Source organism: Pipistrellus hanaki (assembly GCF_964339955.1).
Source record: "Pipistrellus hanaki genome assembly, chromosome: 11".
NCBI classification, from domain to species: domain Eukaryota; kingdom Metazoa; phylum Chordata; class Mammalia; order Chiroptera; family Vespertilionidae; genus Pipistrellus; species Pipistrellus hanaki.
The window spans coordinates 264,583-282,511 of NC_140513.1; the positions used below are offsets into that span (position 1 = coordinate 264,583).

At 73.0% G+C, this 17,929-nt stretch overlaps 1 protein-coding gene across 1 annotated transcript in view; it reads right to left on the reverse strand.

Annotated features, from left to right (window-relative positions):
- ABCA2 (ATP binding cassette subfamily A member 2) overlaps positions 1–16,769 on the reverse strand; it is a 20,964-nt gene extending 4,195 nt beyond the window's left edge. Inside the window, 33 exon segments of the mRNA XM_084899117.1 lie at positions 62–227; positions 304–409; positions 500–713; positions 790–1,109; positions 1,221–1,323; positions 1,773–1,985; positions 2,135–2,374; positions 2,718–2,838; positions 2,978–3,162; positions 3,329–3,511; positions 3,671–3,867; positions 4,153–4,365; positions 4,443–4,623; positions 4,830–4,994; positions 5,101–5,305; positions 5,427–5,577; positions 5,997–6,187; positions 6,293–6,407; positions 6,498–6,600; positions 6,701–6,769; positions 6,772–6,873; positions 7,194–7,290; positions 7,372–7,539; positions 7,771–7,899; positions 9,506–9,665; positions 9,949–10,301; positions 10,630–10,848; positions 11,135–11,245; positions 11,399–11,526; positions 11,999–12,162; positions 12,458–12,569; positions 13,524–13,617; positions 16,605–16,769. Coding sequence (XP_084755243.1) covers positions 62–227; positions 304–409; positions 500–713; positions 790–1,109; positions 1,221–1,323; positions 1,773–1,985; positions 2,135–2,374; positions 2,718–2,838; positions 2,978–3,162; positions 3,329–3,511; positions 3,671–3,867; positions 4,153–4,365; positions 4,443–4,623; positions 4,830–4,994; positions 5,101–5,305; positions 5,427–5,577; positions 5,997–6,187; positions 6,293–6,407; positions 6,498–6,600; positions 6,701–6,769; positions 6,772–6,873; positions 7,194–7,290; positions 7,372–7,539; positions 7,771–7,899; positions 9,506–9,665; positions 9,949–10,301; positions 10,630–10,848; positions 11,135–11,245; positions 11,399–11,526; positions 11,999–12,162; positions 12,458–12,569; positions 13,524–13,617; positions 16,605–16,670 — 5,344 coding nt within the window. The 5' untranslated portion in view covers positions 16,671–16,769.
- Positions 16,770–17,929: the final 1,160 nt, after the last annotated feature.

Here is a 17,929-nt window from a genome sequence, read left to right on the forward strand (position 1 = left end):
GATGCCTGGGGCACAGGAAGGACAGCCTCAGGGAGGGCTGCTCGGCCGCCCAGCCACCCGCCGGCCCGCCCCGCCCGCCTGGTGGCCGCCTCGCTCACCCGCCCGCCCCGCTCACCGTAGGCCGCCGGGTGGCCCTTGCTCTTGGGCAGGTTTGCGCGCAGGATGGCGTTGTTGAGGCTGTTGAGGTAGGTGGGCATGCTGTGGTAGCCCTTGTTGTTGTAGAACACCTGCGGGCACAGAGACCGGAGCCTGTGGGTCCTGCCGCCTCGGTGCAGGCGGGCCCCCGGGCCGGCCGCTGCTCACCTGTGCCGCCCGGCGCACGGCCACCTTCCGCACCATGGCCGGCGCCCGCGCGCCGAACGAGGCCGGGATGGACTTCTGGACGTTGCCGAAGGTGATGGCGCCGTACCTGGGCGAGGTCAGGGGGTGAGGCCCCGGGCGGGGGCGGTGGGGGGGACCCGCCGCCCGCCCGCCCGCCCACCCGCCACCGCCAGCTCACCGGTGCAGCCGGAAGCGGTCCGAGGTGAAGAGCAGGTACTCGGACACGTTGTGGCCGGTGATGTCGGTCAGGATGTCGCCCGTGACCACCCGCACCTGGGGCGGGCGCCCGCCCACGCCACTGGGGCAGGAGAAGCCGGTGCCCTGGGCCGAGCAGGTGCAGCGGACCGGCTCCCGCACCACGCGCGGCAGCGAGGGCGCCGACGTCCAGTTCTCTGCGGGCACGGCGGCGGCGGTCAGGGCCGCGCTCCCCCGGGCCCCCCCCCCCCCCGGGGGCAGGTGGGACCGTACCTGGCCCGGACGTGGGCGGCAGCGAGCCGTTCCAGGCCTGCGGCGGGTCCTCGTCCGGGGGCCCCGGGGAGTCGGACGGGGCGGGCGAGGGCGGGGGCGGCACGAAGTTGGACAGGGGCAGCCCCTGCGTGAAGGACTCCAGGCACATGCCGTCGAAGAAGCGGGCGGCCAGCAGCCGGGACTCGCCGCTGCTCAGGTTCAGCGTGGAGCCCAGCGAGCCGTTGGCCGGGGACTTGAGCACGCAGGTGGCGCCCACGCCCGACGGCAGCCGGAAGGTGCCCACCAGCTGCTGGGGGCTGGCGTCCGGGGACAGGTGGAACCTGGGAGGACCCGGGGCCTGAGTCCGAGGGGGAGGGGCGTGCCCGGCCGGGCGCTCCGTCCAGGCCCCGGCCCGCCCGGCCCCCGGCCCCCCGCCCCCGGCGGGCGCTCACCGGTACTCGCGGCGCTCCTCGTTGGCGTAGGGGATGAAGTTCCCGCGGGGCTGGGTGTAGTTGTGGTACTGGGACGGCGACAGGACCAGCGGGGGCAGGTCGCCTGAGGGGGGTGGGGGCAGGGGATGCAGGGGGCCTGAGCGGCGCTGGCTGCCTGCCTGCCGCCCTGGGCCCAGACCCCCTCCTCGTAAAAGAAAATACTTCTACTGGTTTCAGAGAGGGAGGGAGAAATAAAGACATGGATGAGGAGAGAGGGCCTCCTGCACGCCCACACCAGGGATGGAGCCCACAACCCGGCATGTGTCCTGACCGGGAGTCGAACTGTGACCTGGTTCCCAGGTCAATGCTCCACCCCGGAGCCACCTGGCCGGGCCAGGCCCCCTCTTCCCAGCACCGTGAAGCCTGAGCGTGCGGTGGGCCCGGGAGCCGGAGTCCCAGGTGCTCCCGCCAGGACTGAGCCGGGCCGGTCCCCGGCGCTCAGGAGGCGGGCAGAGCCTCGGTCCCGCCGGGCGGGGCGCCGGCCAGCGCCCCCTGCCCGCCGAGCGGCCGTACCGATCTCGGGCACGGAGAGGGCCACGGTCATGGCCACGCAGACGAACAGGGCGGGCAGCAGGATCTGGGAGGACAGCGCCTTGGAGTTGCGGCGGGCGCAGTGGAACCGCTTCACCAGGAGCCCGTGGAACTGCCGCGCCCTCAGCCACCAGCCCTCCAGCTTCCGGCCGCCCTGGCCGGCGCGGGCGCGGGCCTCCGCCTCCGCCTCTGCCTCTGCACATGGGGGGGGGGACACGAGGCTGAGCCGGCCGCCCCGCCCCGGCCCCCTCGGGGGCCCCCCCCAGCCGCCCCCCCCCACCTGGCCACCCTCCACCGGCCCCACCCGGCCGCCCCCCCACCCGGCCCCACCCAGCCGCCCCCACCTTGCAAGCTGACGTTATCGGGGTCCTGCAGATTGTTGAAGAGGGGGTGGTAGTCGCCATAGACGTCGGCGTAGCCAGCTCCCTCGTCCCCACGGGCAGAGCCCACGGAGGAGGCGGACTGCAGCGAGGCCTGGGACCGGGCCAGCTCCGCGCACCGGGCCAGGTTGCTGGCCGGAGCCTCGCCCAAGGAGGGCAGGCCGTCCGCCCCCGGCAGCACGTCTTTCCGCGACTCCTTCACGTCTGCCACATGGCAGGGGGCGGGGGGGGGGTCAGGGTGGCCAGCCACTGCCGGCTGCCCAGGACCCCAACCCCACGCTCCCCCCCACACACCTAGGCCCCTGGCCCAGGCTGACCCCCCAGGACCTCCCACCCAGGACCCCGACCCCACGCTCACCCCACACCCAGGACCCCGACCCCACGCTCACCCCACACCCAGGACCCCGACCCAGGCTGACCCCCCCGACCCAGGACCCCCGACCCAGGCTGACCCTGGGAGTCCTAGGCCCTGGTTCCCTCTCAGGACCCTGAGCAACCGCCAAGGGGAGGGCGAGGAGCCCAGGCCTGGCAGGCGGGGCGGGCTCACCGGCCTCGCTGTTCTCCAGGGACTGGTCCTCCTCCGACACCTTGAGGAACACCTCCTCCAGCGTCGTGTCCATGAGCCCGAAGCTGCTCAGGTGCAAGGCGTCCAGGCTGCACTCCAGGTGCTGGGGAAAGTGTGGGGTGAGGCCAGAAGGGGGACCCCGCCCCGGACCATGCCCCCATCTACCACTGGCCCCATCTGCCCCGCTAGCCACGCCCCACAGCCAATGGCCCCGCCCTTCCTCCAAGGCCCCGCCCCCGCACCTGGAAGAGGCGCTCGAAGGCCCCCTTCCTGGCCGCCTCGCTGGGCAGCACATAGGAGAGCTCGGTGCTTGTGTCGGAGACCAGCAGGCAGGAGGCCACGTGCTTGCGGATGAACTGGGAGACCTGGGGCTCCGAGCAGGGGCTCAGCTGGGCCCGCCCCGGGGGGCTGGACGGCAGGCCTGGCTCTGGGGGGGGAGACGGAGGGCTTCACGGGGGGGGGGCCCGGGAGGGGGACCCAGAGCGCAGCAGGTAAGGGGCTGCCTGGGGAGGGGGGCCCGGCCGGACAGGGCCGTGGGGAATGTGGGTGCAGATCCTCCTCCCGCCTGGGCGCAGGGTCCGGGCGTTGCAGACCTGGGGGGCCGCCGGGCGCGGCCGGGCGCTTGACCAGCGTGAGGCGGTAGCCGTCGCCGTAGGCGCCCTTGAGGAAGAGCGGGGACCCGCAGCACTTGAGCTTCCCGTGCGAGATGATGGCAATGCGGTCCCCCAGCAGGTCCGCCTCGTCCATGTGGTGAGTGGACAGGAGGATGGTGCGGCCTGGGGGGCGGTGGGGTCAGGGCACCTCCTCTCCCCCCCCCCCCCGCTCCCTCTCCCGCACACCCCGCACCCCGCGCCCTGCTCACCCCGCTTACCCCGCATCCCCGTATCCCGCCCCGCACCCCGCTCACCTCACACCCTGCCCCGCACCCCGCTCACCCGGCTTGTACTTGAGGATGAGGTCCCAGATGGCGCGGCGGGCGTAAGGGTCCACGCCGGCCGTGGGCTCGTCCAGGATGATGGCGCGGGAGCCGCCCACGAAGGCGATGGCCACCGAGAGCTTGCGCTTCATGCCGCCCGACAACGTCTGCACCAGCGAGTGCCGCTTGTTGGAGAGCTCCAGGTCCTCGATCATCCTGGGCGGAACCGGACCAGACCGTGGTGGGACCGCCCTTCGCCCTGCCCAGCCCCGCCCCCCGGCCTGCCCCGCCCCCGGCCTGCCCCACGCGGGCCCCGCCCATCTTGTATCAGCCCTGCAGACCCCGCCCCACAAAGGCCCCGCCCTCCCTCCCATGCCCACCCCACCCCAAGTCCACACTCTGGATTAGCCTGCCAAGGACCCGCCACAAAGGCCCCGCCCTCCCCAGCGTGGCCCCGCCCTCCCACGCCCCGCCCCTCCCGGCGTGGCCCCGCCCACCCACTTGTCGGTCTCCTTGCGAATCTCCTCCTGCGCCATGCCCTTGAGCCGCGAGTAGAACCACAGGTGCTCCTCCACTGTGAGGCGGTCGAAGAGCACGTTGTGCTGCGGGCACATGCCCAGGTTCTTGCGGATCTCGTCCATCTCCGTCCGGATGTCATGGCCGTAGATGGTGGCAGAGCCCGAGGTGGGCGGGAACAGGCCCGTGAGGATGGACCTGGGGGGGAGGGGTGTCACAGCCCGGCCTCCTCAGGACCCCCCCACCTACCCCCACTCCTACACCCACACACTCACATGGTGGTGGTCTTGCCCGCCCCGTTGTGACCCAGGAAGGACACCACCTGATTCTCGTAGAGGTTCAGGCTGAGCTTGTTGAGCGCCAGCTTCTTGTCGTGCTTGTAGACCTTGGTGAGCTTGTCCACGCAGACCACCAGCGGCAGGTGCGTGGGCTCCTCCTCCATGCCCCGCGGCTCCTCTGCACGGGCCCGGGTCAGCGCGGGGGCTCCCGGCACCCACAGTCCCCCAGGCCCCCCGCACCCGCGGCATCCCGGTGCCCCCCTCACCCAGGCCCCCAGCCCCTGCAGCCCCCCAGGCAACCCGGGGCCGTCTCACCCAGGCGCCAGTACCCACAGCTCCCCAGGCCCTGGTCCCCGCAGCCCCTAGGCACCCCGGGGCCCTCACCCAGGCGCCGGCTCTCCATGGCACACGCCTGGTCCTCCTCCATGACGCTGAGGCGGGGGGCGCCGGCCCAGGGCCAGCTCCACTCCCAGGCCTCTGTCCGCCCGCTGCCCAGCCAGTAGGACTTCTGCAGCGGGAAGTACCAGGGCCGGGGCAGCCCGTACATGCCTGGCGGAGGAGGAGGGGCTGACGGGCCGGGGCCAGGGCCGGGGCCGGGGCCACGCCCCCCCGGGAGCCGCGGCCCGCCCGTCCCCCCTCCCGGGCGGGCGGGCACCTGGGTGCACGGCCTCGATGTACCAGGTGAGTGCGCCGTACACCACGGCGTCCACCACCAGCATGGTGACCGCCAGCAGCAGGTTGAAGTCGTCCCCCTCCACGGGCGACTGGCTGAACGTGTGCCACTGGATGCCCACGCCCGCCACCTCGTACAGCGCGAAGTACTTGGAGCCCAGGCCGAAGGCTGTGGTGGACATGAGGGACTGGGGAGGGGACGCCGGGTCAGTGCGGGGAGGGGAGCCAGACCTGTCCCCGCCCCACCCGCCCCCAGGACCCACCCCACCCCGCCCCACCCAGCACCCGCCCCCCCGCAGAGACCCGCACCGCGATGCACTTCTCGAAGGCGGTGATCTTGTCGTGTGCCACCTCCTCGCGGATGGCCACGTACATGTAGGGCACGTAGCTCAGGAAGTAGATGATGCCGCCGCAGGCCGAGGCCAGCTTGGCCTTGGAGTACAGCACGGACACCAGGAAGCTGGGCAGGGGGCATGCCGTCAGCCACACCCTGCCCTGCATGCCCAGCCCTGCACACCTGGCCCTGCACACCTAACCCTGCACATCCGGCCATGCATGCCCGGCCAGGTACACCCCAGCCCTGCACACACGGCCATGCACACCTAACCCAGCATGCCCGGCCCTGCACACCCGGCCCTGCACACCCAGCCCTGCACACCCGGCGCACACCCGGCTATGCACACCTAACCCTGCACACCTGGCCCTGCACACCTAACCCTGCACATCCGGCCATGCATGCCTGGCCAGGTACACCTAACCCTGCACATCCAGCCCTGCACACCTGGCCATGCACACCCAGCCTTGCACACCGGCCCTGGCACTGAGCCAGCCGGGCCCCGGGGAACTGGCTGGGCCATCTCCACCCTCTCAGGCTCTCACCAGAACATGATGGTGGCCACAGCGTAGACGGCCAGGAAGAGCCAGATGATGAGCACGTGGCTGTGCATGAGGACCTGGCCGTACTTGAGGATGGCGGTGAGCGCCGTCACTGAGATGGACAGCTGCACGAAGCCGGTGATGAACCAGGCCACCCAATGCACCGCGTTGTCCAGGCCCATGGTCTTCATCACCTGGGGGGGCCGGGAGGGCGGGCGCAGCTGTCTCCCCGAATCTCCCCCTCCGCACTCCTCCCCTTCCCCTCCCCCCTCCCCTCCCCTCCCCTCCCAGCCCCCCACCTCCTTCAGCCGGTGCTCCTTCTCGGCCACAATGTGCTGGATGGTCATGGCCACCGAGTAGACCCAGGAGATCACCATGCACAGCGGCATCATGTGCTCGATGACAAACAGGAAGCTGTGATCGATCGGTGGGCGGAGCATGAGGGTGAGCGCACCCCGGCCCCCAGGCCGCCCCGCCCCTTTCCCTGGCTCAGGCCCCGCTCACTCGTCCCGCGTGTAGCAGGGGTACGGGAACATCTGCACGTAGCTGCCGGGCTCCACCACATCGTGGCCCACGAAGGTGTTGATGATGGCGCGCTCCATCATGTCTGCGGGGGCGGGGGGATGGCGGTCAGCAGGTGCAGGGGGGCGCGGTCGGCTGTCAGCGGGTGTACAGGGGGCCCCCAGCCCCGGCCCGGCGGCCCGCACCCTGTATCCACACGAAGCCGTAGAGGAAGTACAGCCGGCCGCCCGTGTTGGGGCCGGGCCGCCAGTAGGCCGGCGGATCTCGTTGGTCTTCTCGGTGAAGCTGGAGTTCTGGCGGATCTTGTAGTGCACGTGGGGCGGCAGCGAGCCGTCCTGGCGCGTCTGGAAGATCACGCCTGGGCGGGCAGGGAGGGAGCGTGGAGGGGCGGGGAGAGGGACAGGCCCTGAGGTGGGTCCCCTGGGCCCGGGGGGGGGGGGGGGGGCTCCGGAAGGGGCGGGCCAAGGGGGGGCTGTGCGGTGGGGTCTTGGGGGTAAAGGGCATGGAGTGGGGTTGGAATTGGGAGACTGAAAGAGGAGCTGCAGGAGGGGGTGCAGGAGGGGAGCAGGAAGGGGAGGAGGGGGAGCAGGTGGAGCTGCAGATAGAGCTGCAGGTGGAGCTGCAGGAGGGGGTACGATTGGGGAGCAGTCGGGCGGGCGGAGCAGGGCGGGGACTCACTGGCGAACACGGTGACGTTGTCCTGGTAGGCCTGGTTAAGGGTGTAGTTGACGATGCTCTCCTCGTCGGGGAACCCCTTGAAGATGTCCACGCTCACCTGGGGGGAGGGCACCGTCGGACCGGCCGGGGAGGCCGAGCGGGGAGGCGGCAGGGGCCCAGTGCCCGGGGCCCCGCCCACCTTGGACATGAACTGGATCCAGCCGCAGGCCGCGTTGTCGATGGTGTCCAGCTGCTGCAGGAGGGCCGAGCCGTTGGGCAGCGAGAAGCCATCCTGGCGCAGCGCCGGTGGCAGCTCCTCCAGGGACAGGTTCAGCGCCTCGGGGTGCAGCCGCAGCTCCGCCACGTACTGGGGGTGCAGGACGGCATCGCGGGGTGGCCCACGCTCCCCACCGCCCAGGACAGAGAGAGCGCCCCGCCCGCCACCCTGCTCCCGCCCTCCACCCCGCCCTGGCACCTCCTGCAGCCCCGCCCCCCCACCTCCTGCAGCTCCCCCACCTCCTGCAGCTCCCCCACCTCCTGCAGCTCCCCCACCTCCTGCAGCTCCCCGCACCTCCTGCAGACCTCCCCGCCCCCGCACCTCCTGCAGCCAGTGCAGGTGCTGCTGCAGCTGGCCCTGGGCCAGGAAGCCGCGGATCTCGTTGGAGATGTTGAGCCAGAGCTGGGCGTAGTGGGTCACGTTGCCTACAAAGGCAAAGGTCTCGTTGGCCTGCAGAGGGGAGGCACGGGGCGTGGGACTCACGCAGGGACTCGCCAGCGAGGGTGCCCCCTCCCGCGGCGGACACGGCACAACCAGTCCCCACCGAGGACAACTGGCTCCCAGCTCTCCGCCTGCCTCTCCGAGCTCCCTCTGCCCCGCGCCCCAAGGCCAGCCGGGTCCGGTCCCCCACCCCCCACTCCTCCCTCAGACCCCACAGCTCCCTCTGCCCCGCGCCCCCAGGCCAGCCAGGTCCAGTCCCCCCACCCTCTCCTCCTCCCTCAGACCCCACAGCTCCCTCTGCCCCGCGCCCCCAGGCCAGCCTGCGGTCCGGTCCCCCCACCCCCTCTCCTCCCTCAGACCCCACAGCTCCCTCTGCACCGCGCCCCCAGGCCAGCCGGGTCCGGTCCCCCCACCCCCCCTCCTCCCTCAGACCCCTCAGCTCCCTCTGCCCCGCGCCCCCAGGCCAGCCTGGGGTCCCGTCCCCCCACTCCCCCCTCCTCCCTCAGACCCCTCAGCTCCCTCTGCCCCGCGCCCCCAGGCCAGCCTGGGGTCCGGTCCTTCCACCCCCCCCTCCTCCCTCAGACCCCTCAGCTCCCTCTGCCCCGCGCCCCCAGGCCAGCCTGGGGTCCTGTCCCCCCACCCCCCCCTCCTCCCTCAGACCCCTCAGCTCCCTCTGCCCCACGCCCCCAGGCCAGCCTGGGGTCCGGTCCCCCCACCCCCCCTCCTCCCTCAGACCCCTCAGCTCCCTCTGCCCCACGCCCCCAGGCCAGCCTGGGGTCCGGTCCTTCCACCCCCCCCTCCTCCCTCAGACCCCTCAGCTCCCTCTGCCCCACGCCCCCAGGCCAGCCTGGGGTCCGGTCCTTCCACCACCCCCTCCTCCCTCAGACCCCTCAGCTCCCTCTGCCCCGCGCCCCCAGGCCAGCCTGGGGTCCGGTCCCCCCACCCCCCCCTCCTCCCTCAGACCCCTCAGCTCCCTCTGCCCCGCGCCCCCAGGCCAGCCTGGGGTCCGGTCCTTCCACCCCCCCCTCCTCCCTCAGATCCCTCAGCTCCCTCTTCCCCACGCCCCCAGGCCAGCCTGGGGTCCGGTCCCCCCACCCCCCCCTCCTCCTTCAGACCCCTCAGCTCCCTCTGCCCCGCGCCCCCAGGCCAGCCTGGGGTCCGGTCCTTCCACCCCCCCCTCCTCCCTCAGACCCCTCAGCTCCCTCTGCCCCGCGCCCCCAGGCCAGCCTGGGGTCCGGTCCTTTCACCCCCCCCTCCTCCCTCAGACCCCTCAGCTCCCTCTGCCCCACGCCCCCAGGCCAGCCTGGGGTCCGGTCCCCCCACCCCCCCTCCTCCCTCAGACCCCTCAGCTCCCTCTGCCCCGCGCCCCCAGGCCAGCCGGGTCCGGTCCCCCCACCCCCCACTCCTCCCTCAGACCCGCAGCCCTCAGCAGCCCTGGCGCTCGACCTCATCTCGTCCCCAGGCCGTTTCCAGCCCCGGTTTCTCCTGTTTCCAGATGGGCCCCTCCCCTGGGCTGGGCATGGACCCCAGCCTCAGCCAGCCTCCAGCCGCCCAGCTGCCCCCGGCCCCTCCGGCTCCGCCCAGAACAGACACCGGAGCCAGGGACGAGCCGCACCTTGAGGATGACGCGGTCGGCCTCGGAGCCGGCGGGCGCGTACAGGATCTTGGGGTTGCTGGTCATGAGGTGCACCAGGAGCCCCAGGTTCCGCTGCTCCTTGCTTGTGAAGCCCAGGGAGCTCATGTTGCCGCTGCGCAGGGCCTCTGGCTCAATGGTGCTGGTACACGCGTGAGGGGGGACACGCGTGAGGGAGGACACGCGTGAGGGGGACATGCGTGAGGGAGGACACGCGTGAGGGGGGACATGTGTGAGGGAGGACACTCGTGAGGGGTGGACACGTGTGAGGATGGAGGTGGGGCATGAGACAGGGCCTCGGTGTAGGTGCCCGGTGAGGCCTGGCGTGGGGGTGGGGGTGGGGTGGGGCAGCAGGCAGGGCAGTGGGGTCGGAGCCAGGCCGGGGTCAGGCCGTGGGCCTCGCACCCGGTCCCCGCCCCACATACCGGTTGTTGCCGCAGAGGATGGGCTGCAGGGCGGCCCAGAGCTGCACGAAGGCCGAGCACTGGCCCTGCAGGGCCTCCGAGGGCGAGGCGGCGGGGGCCGCGGCGGACGGGGCGCCGTCCTCCGTGGCGTTGGCGCCCACGCCTGTGCCGTTGGCCGGGCCGCCCGGAGCGCCCGGGGGGCCGGGGCCGGGGCGGGCGCAGGCGCCCTGGGGCAGCAGCAGCGCCAGCGCCGACAGCACGTCCACGTCCTGCAGCACCTTCTGCGCGTCCAGCAGGTCCTCCAGCAGCGCCTGCAGCCGCCGGGGGGGCGGCAGCTGCCGGGGGGCAGAGCCATTGGGGGTGTCCAGGCCCAGCTGTGGGGACAGGGGTGTGTGGGCACAGGCAGGGACCAGGCGGGGCTGATGGATGCCCAGGGACAGGGTGGAACAGGGAGGACACCCCAAAGGGGGCGGGCGGGCGGGACGAGGGGCAGAGGGAGTCTGCCGCCTGCAGGTGAGGGAGCCCTGGCTGGGGGTGGGGGGCGGGGTGAGGCCTGGCATCCCCGCAGGTGCCGGACGCCCAGGCACAGGCAGGCCCCCCACCCCCACCCCCACCCCGAGCAGCCGGGACGCTGCCGGAGCCCTGGCACCACCTCCCGCCCAGCACCCGCCCGCGGGCCAGCTGGCAGCGGGGCCGCCTCACCTGCTGGGCGATCTTGGCCACGTCCAGCTGGTCCCGGAGCTCGGCGGCCAGCCCGGAGAAGCGCCGGGCCCGGGCGGCGGCCTGCCCACTGCAGACAGCGTCCCGATAGCCCTGCAGTGCCACCTGCTGCCCCCGGGGCACCGCCAGGATCCGGCCCAGCTCCCCGGAGCCGGGGGCGCAGGTGAGCTGCTCCAGGAGGGCGGGGGCTGCCAGCAGCGCCTGGGGGTGCAGAGAGTGGCTGGAAGGAGCCCCCCCAGAGGAGCCACAGCCCCGCCCACGCTGCCCAGGCCTCGCTGCCCACCCTGTGCCAGGTCTGAGCTCACAGGCTCCCCGGCGGGCAGGGCAGACACACTTCACCATCTGGCCTTCCCCTCCCACGCCAGCCACAAACCCAGGGCAGAAACCCCCCACCCTGCCACTCCTGCAGCCCCGCCCCCCACCTCCTGCAGCCCCCCTGCCCACAGAGGTGGGCAGCAGCCTCTCTCCCCACCGACAGGCCCCTCACCTCCAGCCGGTTCAGGGAGCTGGTCTGCAGGCGGCCCCACGGCTCCGGGCCCCGCGGGCGGGCGGACCCCGTGTCCAGGGCGGGCGCAGGGACCAAGAGCAGGCGGTACACCTGGGAGCGGGCATGGCGCGGGCTGGGGTGTCTCCCAGGCCCCTCCCCAGCCCTGCACCCCAGGGAGGGCAGAACGGGTGCCAGGCCTGGAGCTGCCACTCCCCCCCCCGCCCCCCCCCGCAGACACAGGCTGGCTGCCCGCTCCCCGCTCACCTCGGGCACGTCCACCTGGGCGGCCAGCAGGGCCTGGGCCGTGCCGTTGGGCAGGGACAGGTTCTGTGTCAGGAACCGCCACAGCTCCCCTGGGTCCCGGGCCACCGCGTCCAGCGAGAAGGAGGACACTGGACGGGAGAGGACGGGCTGGGGGCCAGCTGGACGGGCTCGGGCGCGGCTACGGCCCACGGCTCAGCCACGCGGCTCAGCCACGCGGTGGCGGGCGGCCGGGCGGGCCCACCTGAGCCGGGTCCCCAGGGAGCTCGGAACAGTCTAGATCAGCGGTTTTCCACTTCCCACCGCGTGGCCTAAAGCGGGGACTGGAACCCCGCACCCCCTCCCCCCCAGACAGGCCCTTTCTGCTGATCTGACCCAAAAAGCAGTACAGCCTGACTCATCACGTCGGACGGCCCCTGCTGTGCTGGCTGTTGTCACGCCCTCACGTGACCATCTACGGGAAGGGAGGTCAGCGCCCGACCAGACCGGGGGATTGCGTGTTGCAAGCATCCTTGCGACACCCCTGTGCCGACGGCAGGAAGTGCCCGCTGGGGCGCGACCCTGCGGACCCCAGCGCCGGGCCTGGGCCCACTCCACACGCACCTGCAGGCCGGTCCGGGCGGCTCCTCCCGGCGCCGGGGCCCGCGCTGAGGGCCTCCAGGTGCTGGCGAAGGGCCTCCAGCTCCGAGCCCAGGTTGGGCCGCTTGGGGTCAAACAGGTTGCCGTCGGCCACCACACGGTCGAGGCGCTCCAGCAGCTGGGTGACCCTGCAGCCGGGTCAGGGGCCGGGTCAGCCGCGGCTGCCGGCGGGTGGGGCTCGAGGTGGGGGGGGGGCCTGTGGGGGGGCTTCGGGGGTGGGGGGGGGGAGGTGAGGGGTGGGCTGGGGGCAGCTCATGGGGCTCACGTGGAGTTGGAGTACTGCAGGAAGCCGAACTCGTCCCGCTGGCCGTCGGCGCCCAGTGGGATGGGGTGGGGCGGGGGCGGGGGGTTGGGCTGTGGGGGGGCTCCGGGGATGGGGGTGGGGAAGTGGGGGGGGTGGAGGTGGGGTCTCGGGGGGCTCACGTGGAGTTGGAGTACTGCAGGAAGCCGAACTCGTCCCGCTGGCCGTCGGGGCACAGCGACTGCATGACGGGCAGGATGCCGGCGGAGGTGAGGGGCGCTGCGGTGTAGAAGGCTGGAGCCGGCGGGCGGGTGAGAAGGCGGGGGGGGGGGGGGGGGCAGGAGGAGAGGGGGAGACAGAGGCCGAGGAGAGAGACGTATAGAAAGTCAGGAAGGAGGAGCAGCTTCAGGCAGCAGACGGGGAACAGAGGGCCGAGAGTTCTAGTGCAAGTGACCCAGCAGGTCAGAGGTCGAAGGGCACCTGACCACCCCTTTCCCACAATCCCCAGAGCATCCTCCTTCCCTCGACCGGCCAAGGCCCCAAGGCCCTCCCCCCTCCCCCGACCACACACAGACCCGCGGGGCCCCCAGCCCGGGGAGCAGTGAGCCCCCTGCCGGGCAGCGACCTCTGACCTCTGTAGCCAGCTGGTTAGCAGAGGGAATGCAGGAGCCCACTAGGGTCTGAGGGGAGAATGTCTGGTGCCCCAGCCCCACAAGACAGCGCCAGGCCACCCCACAGAGAGAGGAACCCGGGAGCTCGGCCCCGAGGCCCAGCCCGTGCCCCCGGCACCCCCCAGGGCCAGCGGTCCCCGCCAGCGGGCGGGGGCGCCCCCGGACCCAGCAGGTCTGGGGAAGGCTGTTAATGCAAGCGGGGTGGGGGGTGCTCAAGCCGCACCAGGAGGCCCCCCAAAACCATCCTGCGGCTGCGCTGGGCCAGCAGGGAGGAGGCGGCCGCTCACTTACTGACTGCATGCGGGCGGCGGAGGAGGGCACAGACCATGCGGGGAGGGGAAACAGAACAGAGGAGAACAGTGAGCACACGCGTGGTCACGTGGCCGGCCACGAGGCGTGGCCAGGGACCACTCGGGGGCGAGGCTCACGGATGGGGGGCGGCGCCTGTGGGATCCGGGACACACACACACACACACACACACACACACACACACGGCCGCGTGCACACAGGACATGTGTGTGGTGCGTTGCGGGAGGGCGGCCTGCCCCCCGCCGTGTCCGCCGCCCCCGGCCTCACCTTCTTTCACCGAGATGGTCGGCTTCTTCTGCCGCAGCCCCAGCAGGATGAAGAAGAGCACGAGGGGGATGAAGATCTCGAAGGCCAGGACCCACTGCAAGGGGCCACGGGCGGGTGTGAGGCCAGGGGCGGGGCGTGAGGCCACGGCCGGCTGGACGGCCCGCTGCCTGCCAGGCAGACGCCCTCCCCAAAGGCCAGCCCGGCCCTCCGCTCCCCCGGGCCACGGTCGTCCCCTCCTTAGAGCCTTCTCTTCCTTTCTTTTTTAAAAAACACATATTTTTTAAAAATATATTTTATTGATCTTTTACAGAGAGGAAGAGAGAGGGATAGAGAGTTAGAAACATCGATGAGAGAGAATCATTGATCAGCTGCCTCTTGCACACCCTCCACTGGGTATGTGCCTGCTACCAAGGTACATACCCCTGACTAGAATCGAACCCGGGACCTTTCAGCCCACAGGCCAACGCCCTATCCACTAAACCAAACCGGTTTCGGCTTAAAACATATTTTTATTGATTTCAGAGAGGGAGAACCCCTGGCTGCCTCCTGCACGCCCCCCACTGGGGATCATCAAGCCCACAACCTGGGCCTGTGCCCTGCCCGGGAATCAAACCCAGACCTCCTGGTTCATAGGTCGGTGCTCAACCACTAAGCCACACCGGCCGGGCCCTCAGAGGCCTCTTCGAAGGTCAGGAGAGTATTGTCAGGGCCACGTGAGAAATGGCCCCCACCCCCAGCCCAGGCGCTGCCGGCCACATGGAGGGCCAGCAGGGACACTGACCAGCAGGGACGCGGACCCACGGGTGCGCCCAGCTCACCCCCCACCTGCAGGCCCAGAGAGGCGCGGCTGGGCTCGAGGGGGGCCTGAGCCTCCGGGAGGACCTGGTCAGGGTCTGTCAGCCCCCAGTCCCCAAGCACCCACCCCTCACCCAGGCGGCTCGGGTGGGAGCAGCCGTCCTGCCCACCCTGGGCCACTGCCACCCACGGCCGGGCACCCGCAGGGACCCACTCTCGTGGGACTGCCGGGGACCCGGGCTCCACTCTGCCTGGCCGGCAGAAGAGGCTCCCGTCTCACCCTCACCCCCACCCCACCGGCTCTTCCTCACCCCCCACCACACCCAGGCCTGGGAGCCCCTGCCCCGGCACTCCATCGGCCCCGGGTGCGAGCCCAGCCCCGGGCGGGCGGGCGGCTGCTGTGTTTACTGTCCTGGACAATAGGGCTCTGTGGTCTGGACACCCCCGCCCCCCCAGACCGTGCCAGTCTCCGCCCGCCCCGAGCCAGGGTCCAGCCCGAGCTGGCCAAGGAGACGTCGTGGGCACCCACGGCCAGGGATGGGCACGGGCCACACGCCGGCATGCACACGGAGCGAGGGCGGCCGTGTGCACCGGCCACTCCGGAGGCCGGGGTCACAGCCCGCCGGCCCCACCCACGCCTGCCCTGCCAGGGGCACCTCCCGAGGGTAACGGCAGCCACGGGCCCGCTGCCTCCTCATCGCTATAGCAACGCTGCACACGGGCTGCTGGGAGGCGGAGAGGCCTGCCCGAGGGCGGGTGGCTCGAGGGGCATCTGGTTACGGGCAGGCAGCACCCGTCCAGCCCCGCCCAGGCACCCCACCCGGGGGCGTGCAAGGCGGTCAAATTCCTGTTCCTAAGGCCATGCGGGGGGGGGGGGGTCCCCAGGGGACCACCCCAGGCCTGAGCCCCTCCCACGGGGTCCACGGTGGAGCAGGCGAGACCTGAGGATGGAGGTGCCGCCCCAGGGGGGACCCCTGTACCGCTAAGAGGTGAGAGGTCCCCCCATGGAGCCGGCCAGGGGGCCTCTCTCACCTGTGCCAGCCACCTCGGGCCAAGGACTCCACCTGCCTGCCCAGCCCCTGCTCCCAGCAGCCCCTGGGGGAGGGGGCCTCCCCGCCAAGGCTGGGGGGCTGATACTAATGCACCAGCCCCCCCCCCCATCTCCTGAGCCCACCCCGCTGTCCGTGGTGACCCAAAACCCGAGCCGGGCAGCTGCCCCAGGCCACCTGGGCTGCAGGCCTGGCCGGCGGCAGCCAGCCCCAGCGGCCTGGCAGGGTGTCCGAGCCTGGCTCCCGCCCAGGGCCAGGTGCTCGGGGCCTCCTGCCAGCCCCGGCCATGGCGATGCTGGTCCCCACGGCGCAGGAGCTGTCAGCCCAGGGCCAGGGCCGGGGGGACAGGAGCCGCCTGGGCCCCGGGGCAAGAGCGGCCACCCCCAGGCCCCCCGCTGGACCCTGGTCCGCGGCTCCGGGGGGAAAGTCCCCGGGGCCACTCAGAAACCCAAGCTGCTGCCTGCCTGTGGGGCCCTCCCGGGTGCGAGGCCGGCGAGGGCCAGCGTGACGCCATGCACACTGGCCCGCCGGGCGCCTCCTCACGGGCTCCGTCCTGGCAGCGGCCGCCCTGAGCCCCCCAGAGCCGGGGCCCAGGGTCACAGCCCCCACCAGCACCCAGGCCCGGAGGCTGGGGCAGGGGCAGGAGCGGGTCGGCCTGGGGAGGACTCCCCAGAGGACACAGGGTGCGGGCCGCAAGGGCACTCCCGGGGGAGGGAGCTCGGCCGGGGTGGACACGGCGGGGAGGCCGCGAGGGCAGAGGACGGTGCGGGGAGGGGCGAGGGTCCCCGCGGGGCTCGGGGGCGGGGCCCAGGGACCACGGAGCCCCGGAGCTGCATGGAGGCCAGCCCGGCCCTCGGTTCCCGGCGCCCGGGCCGCTGTCTCCGCCTCTGACCGGCCGGAGCCCAGAGCGCCGCGGAGGGCGCCGGTGACTCAGCGGGCGCGATGGGGCGGCTGGGCCCGGGGGTCCCCGCACCCCAGGCCGGAGCGGGGCCGCGGGGAGGGGGCTGCGGCCAGTGCCCATCGCGCCCTCCCCGCGGCCCCGGCCGCTCCAGTGCGCGGGGAGGAGAGGAGGGAGGGGAGCCGCCAGCCCGGGGCGCGGGCGCGGGGCGCGGGACACGGGGCGCGGGGCACGGGGAACCGGGACCGGAGCGGGGAGCGGGACGCGGGCCTCGGGCGGGGAGGGGAGAGCGGAGAGCGGGGCGCGGGGAGGGGCTGGCGGGGCGCGGGCCGCGCTCACCGGGCTCCGGCGCTTGAGCGTCACGTTCTTCCAGAGCAGCAGCTGCAGCTGGTGCAGGAAGCCCATGGCGGCTCCGGCCTCCGCGGCTCCTCCGCGCGCCCGGGCCTCCCTGCGCCGCCGCTCGGCCGCTCGGCATCGCCCGCGGGGCGGGGCTCCGTCCGCCCGGCGCTGGCCCCGCCCGGAGCGCGACAGCGCCGCCCGCCCCCGCTTAAAGGCGCCGCGGCCCCGCCTGAACCCCACACCGCGCCCCGGTCCCCAACCCGCGCCCCAAACCCCACACCGCACCCCAAACCCTACACCGCGTCCCGGTTCCCACGCGTCCCGATCCCCACACCGCACCCAAACCCACACCGCGCCCCGATCCCCACACCGCACCCCGGTCCCCACACTGAACCCCGATCCCCACACCGCGCCCCGATCCCCACACCGAACCCCGATCCCCACACTGAACCCCGATCCCCACACCGCGCCCCGATCCCCACACCGCACCCCGGTCCCCACACTGAACCCCGATCCCCACACCGCGCCCCGATCCCCACACCGTACCCCGGTCCCCACACTGAACCCCGATCCCCACACCGCGCCCCGATCCCCAACCCGCGCCCCAAACCCCACACCGCACCCCAAACCCTACACCGCACCCCAAACCCTACACCGCGTCCCGGTCCCCACACCGCACCCCATCCCCACACCGCACCCCGATCCCCACACTGCACCCCATCCCAGACTGCACCCTGATCCCTACACTGAACCCCGATCCCCAGACGAACCCCCAGGGCGCTCTGCTCCGGGTCACCAGGTGCATGTGCAGCCTCCACCCCGCCCCGTGGGGACGCCCCTGAGGCTCAGCCCCATCGGGTCCGCCCCGCCCGCCGCCCTCGCAGCCGCAGGGGCAGGGGTGTCAGCCTGAGGCCGGCGGGCAGGGCCTCCTGGGGAGCGAGAAGGGCGCCCCGTGGAGAGCCGCCTGCGCCCTGGAGGCCGCGGGGACCCGCCCGCCCCTCGCGCCCTCCCCCGAGGCTCCGCGGAGCGCGCTGCTGGCGGCGCTGCCGGGCCCGCCCGCCGGTCCTGGGCGCCGGGGAGGACGGAGCCGCCCGGCGGCGGGGAGCGGCGGGGGCTGGGGGACGGGGCTGCCCTCCGCGGGGCTCCCTCCTTCCCGCACCGGGGGCGGCCGGCCCTCCGCGGGGCCCCGGGCCCGGTGAGCCCGCGGGGGCGGCCGGGCGCCCGCGGAGGTGGCCGTGCGCCTGGGCCGCCCGCGGGGAGGTTCAGCGGCGATTCCCCAGGCGGCCCACAGGGGGCAGCGGAGGGCAGGCCGGCCCTGCACCGGG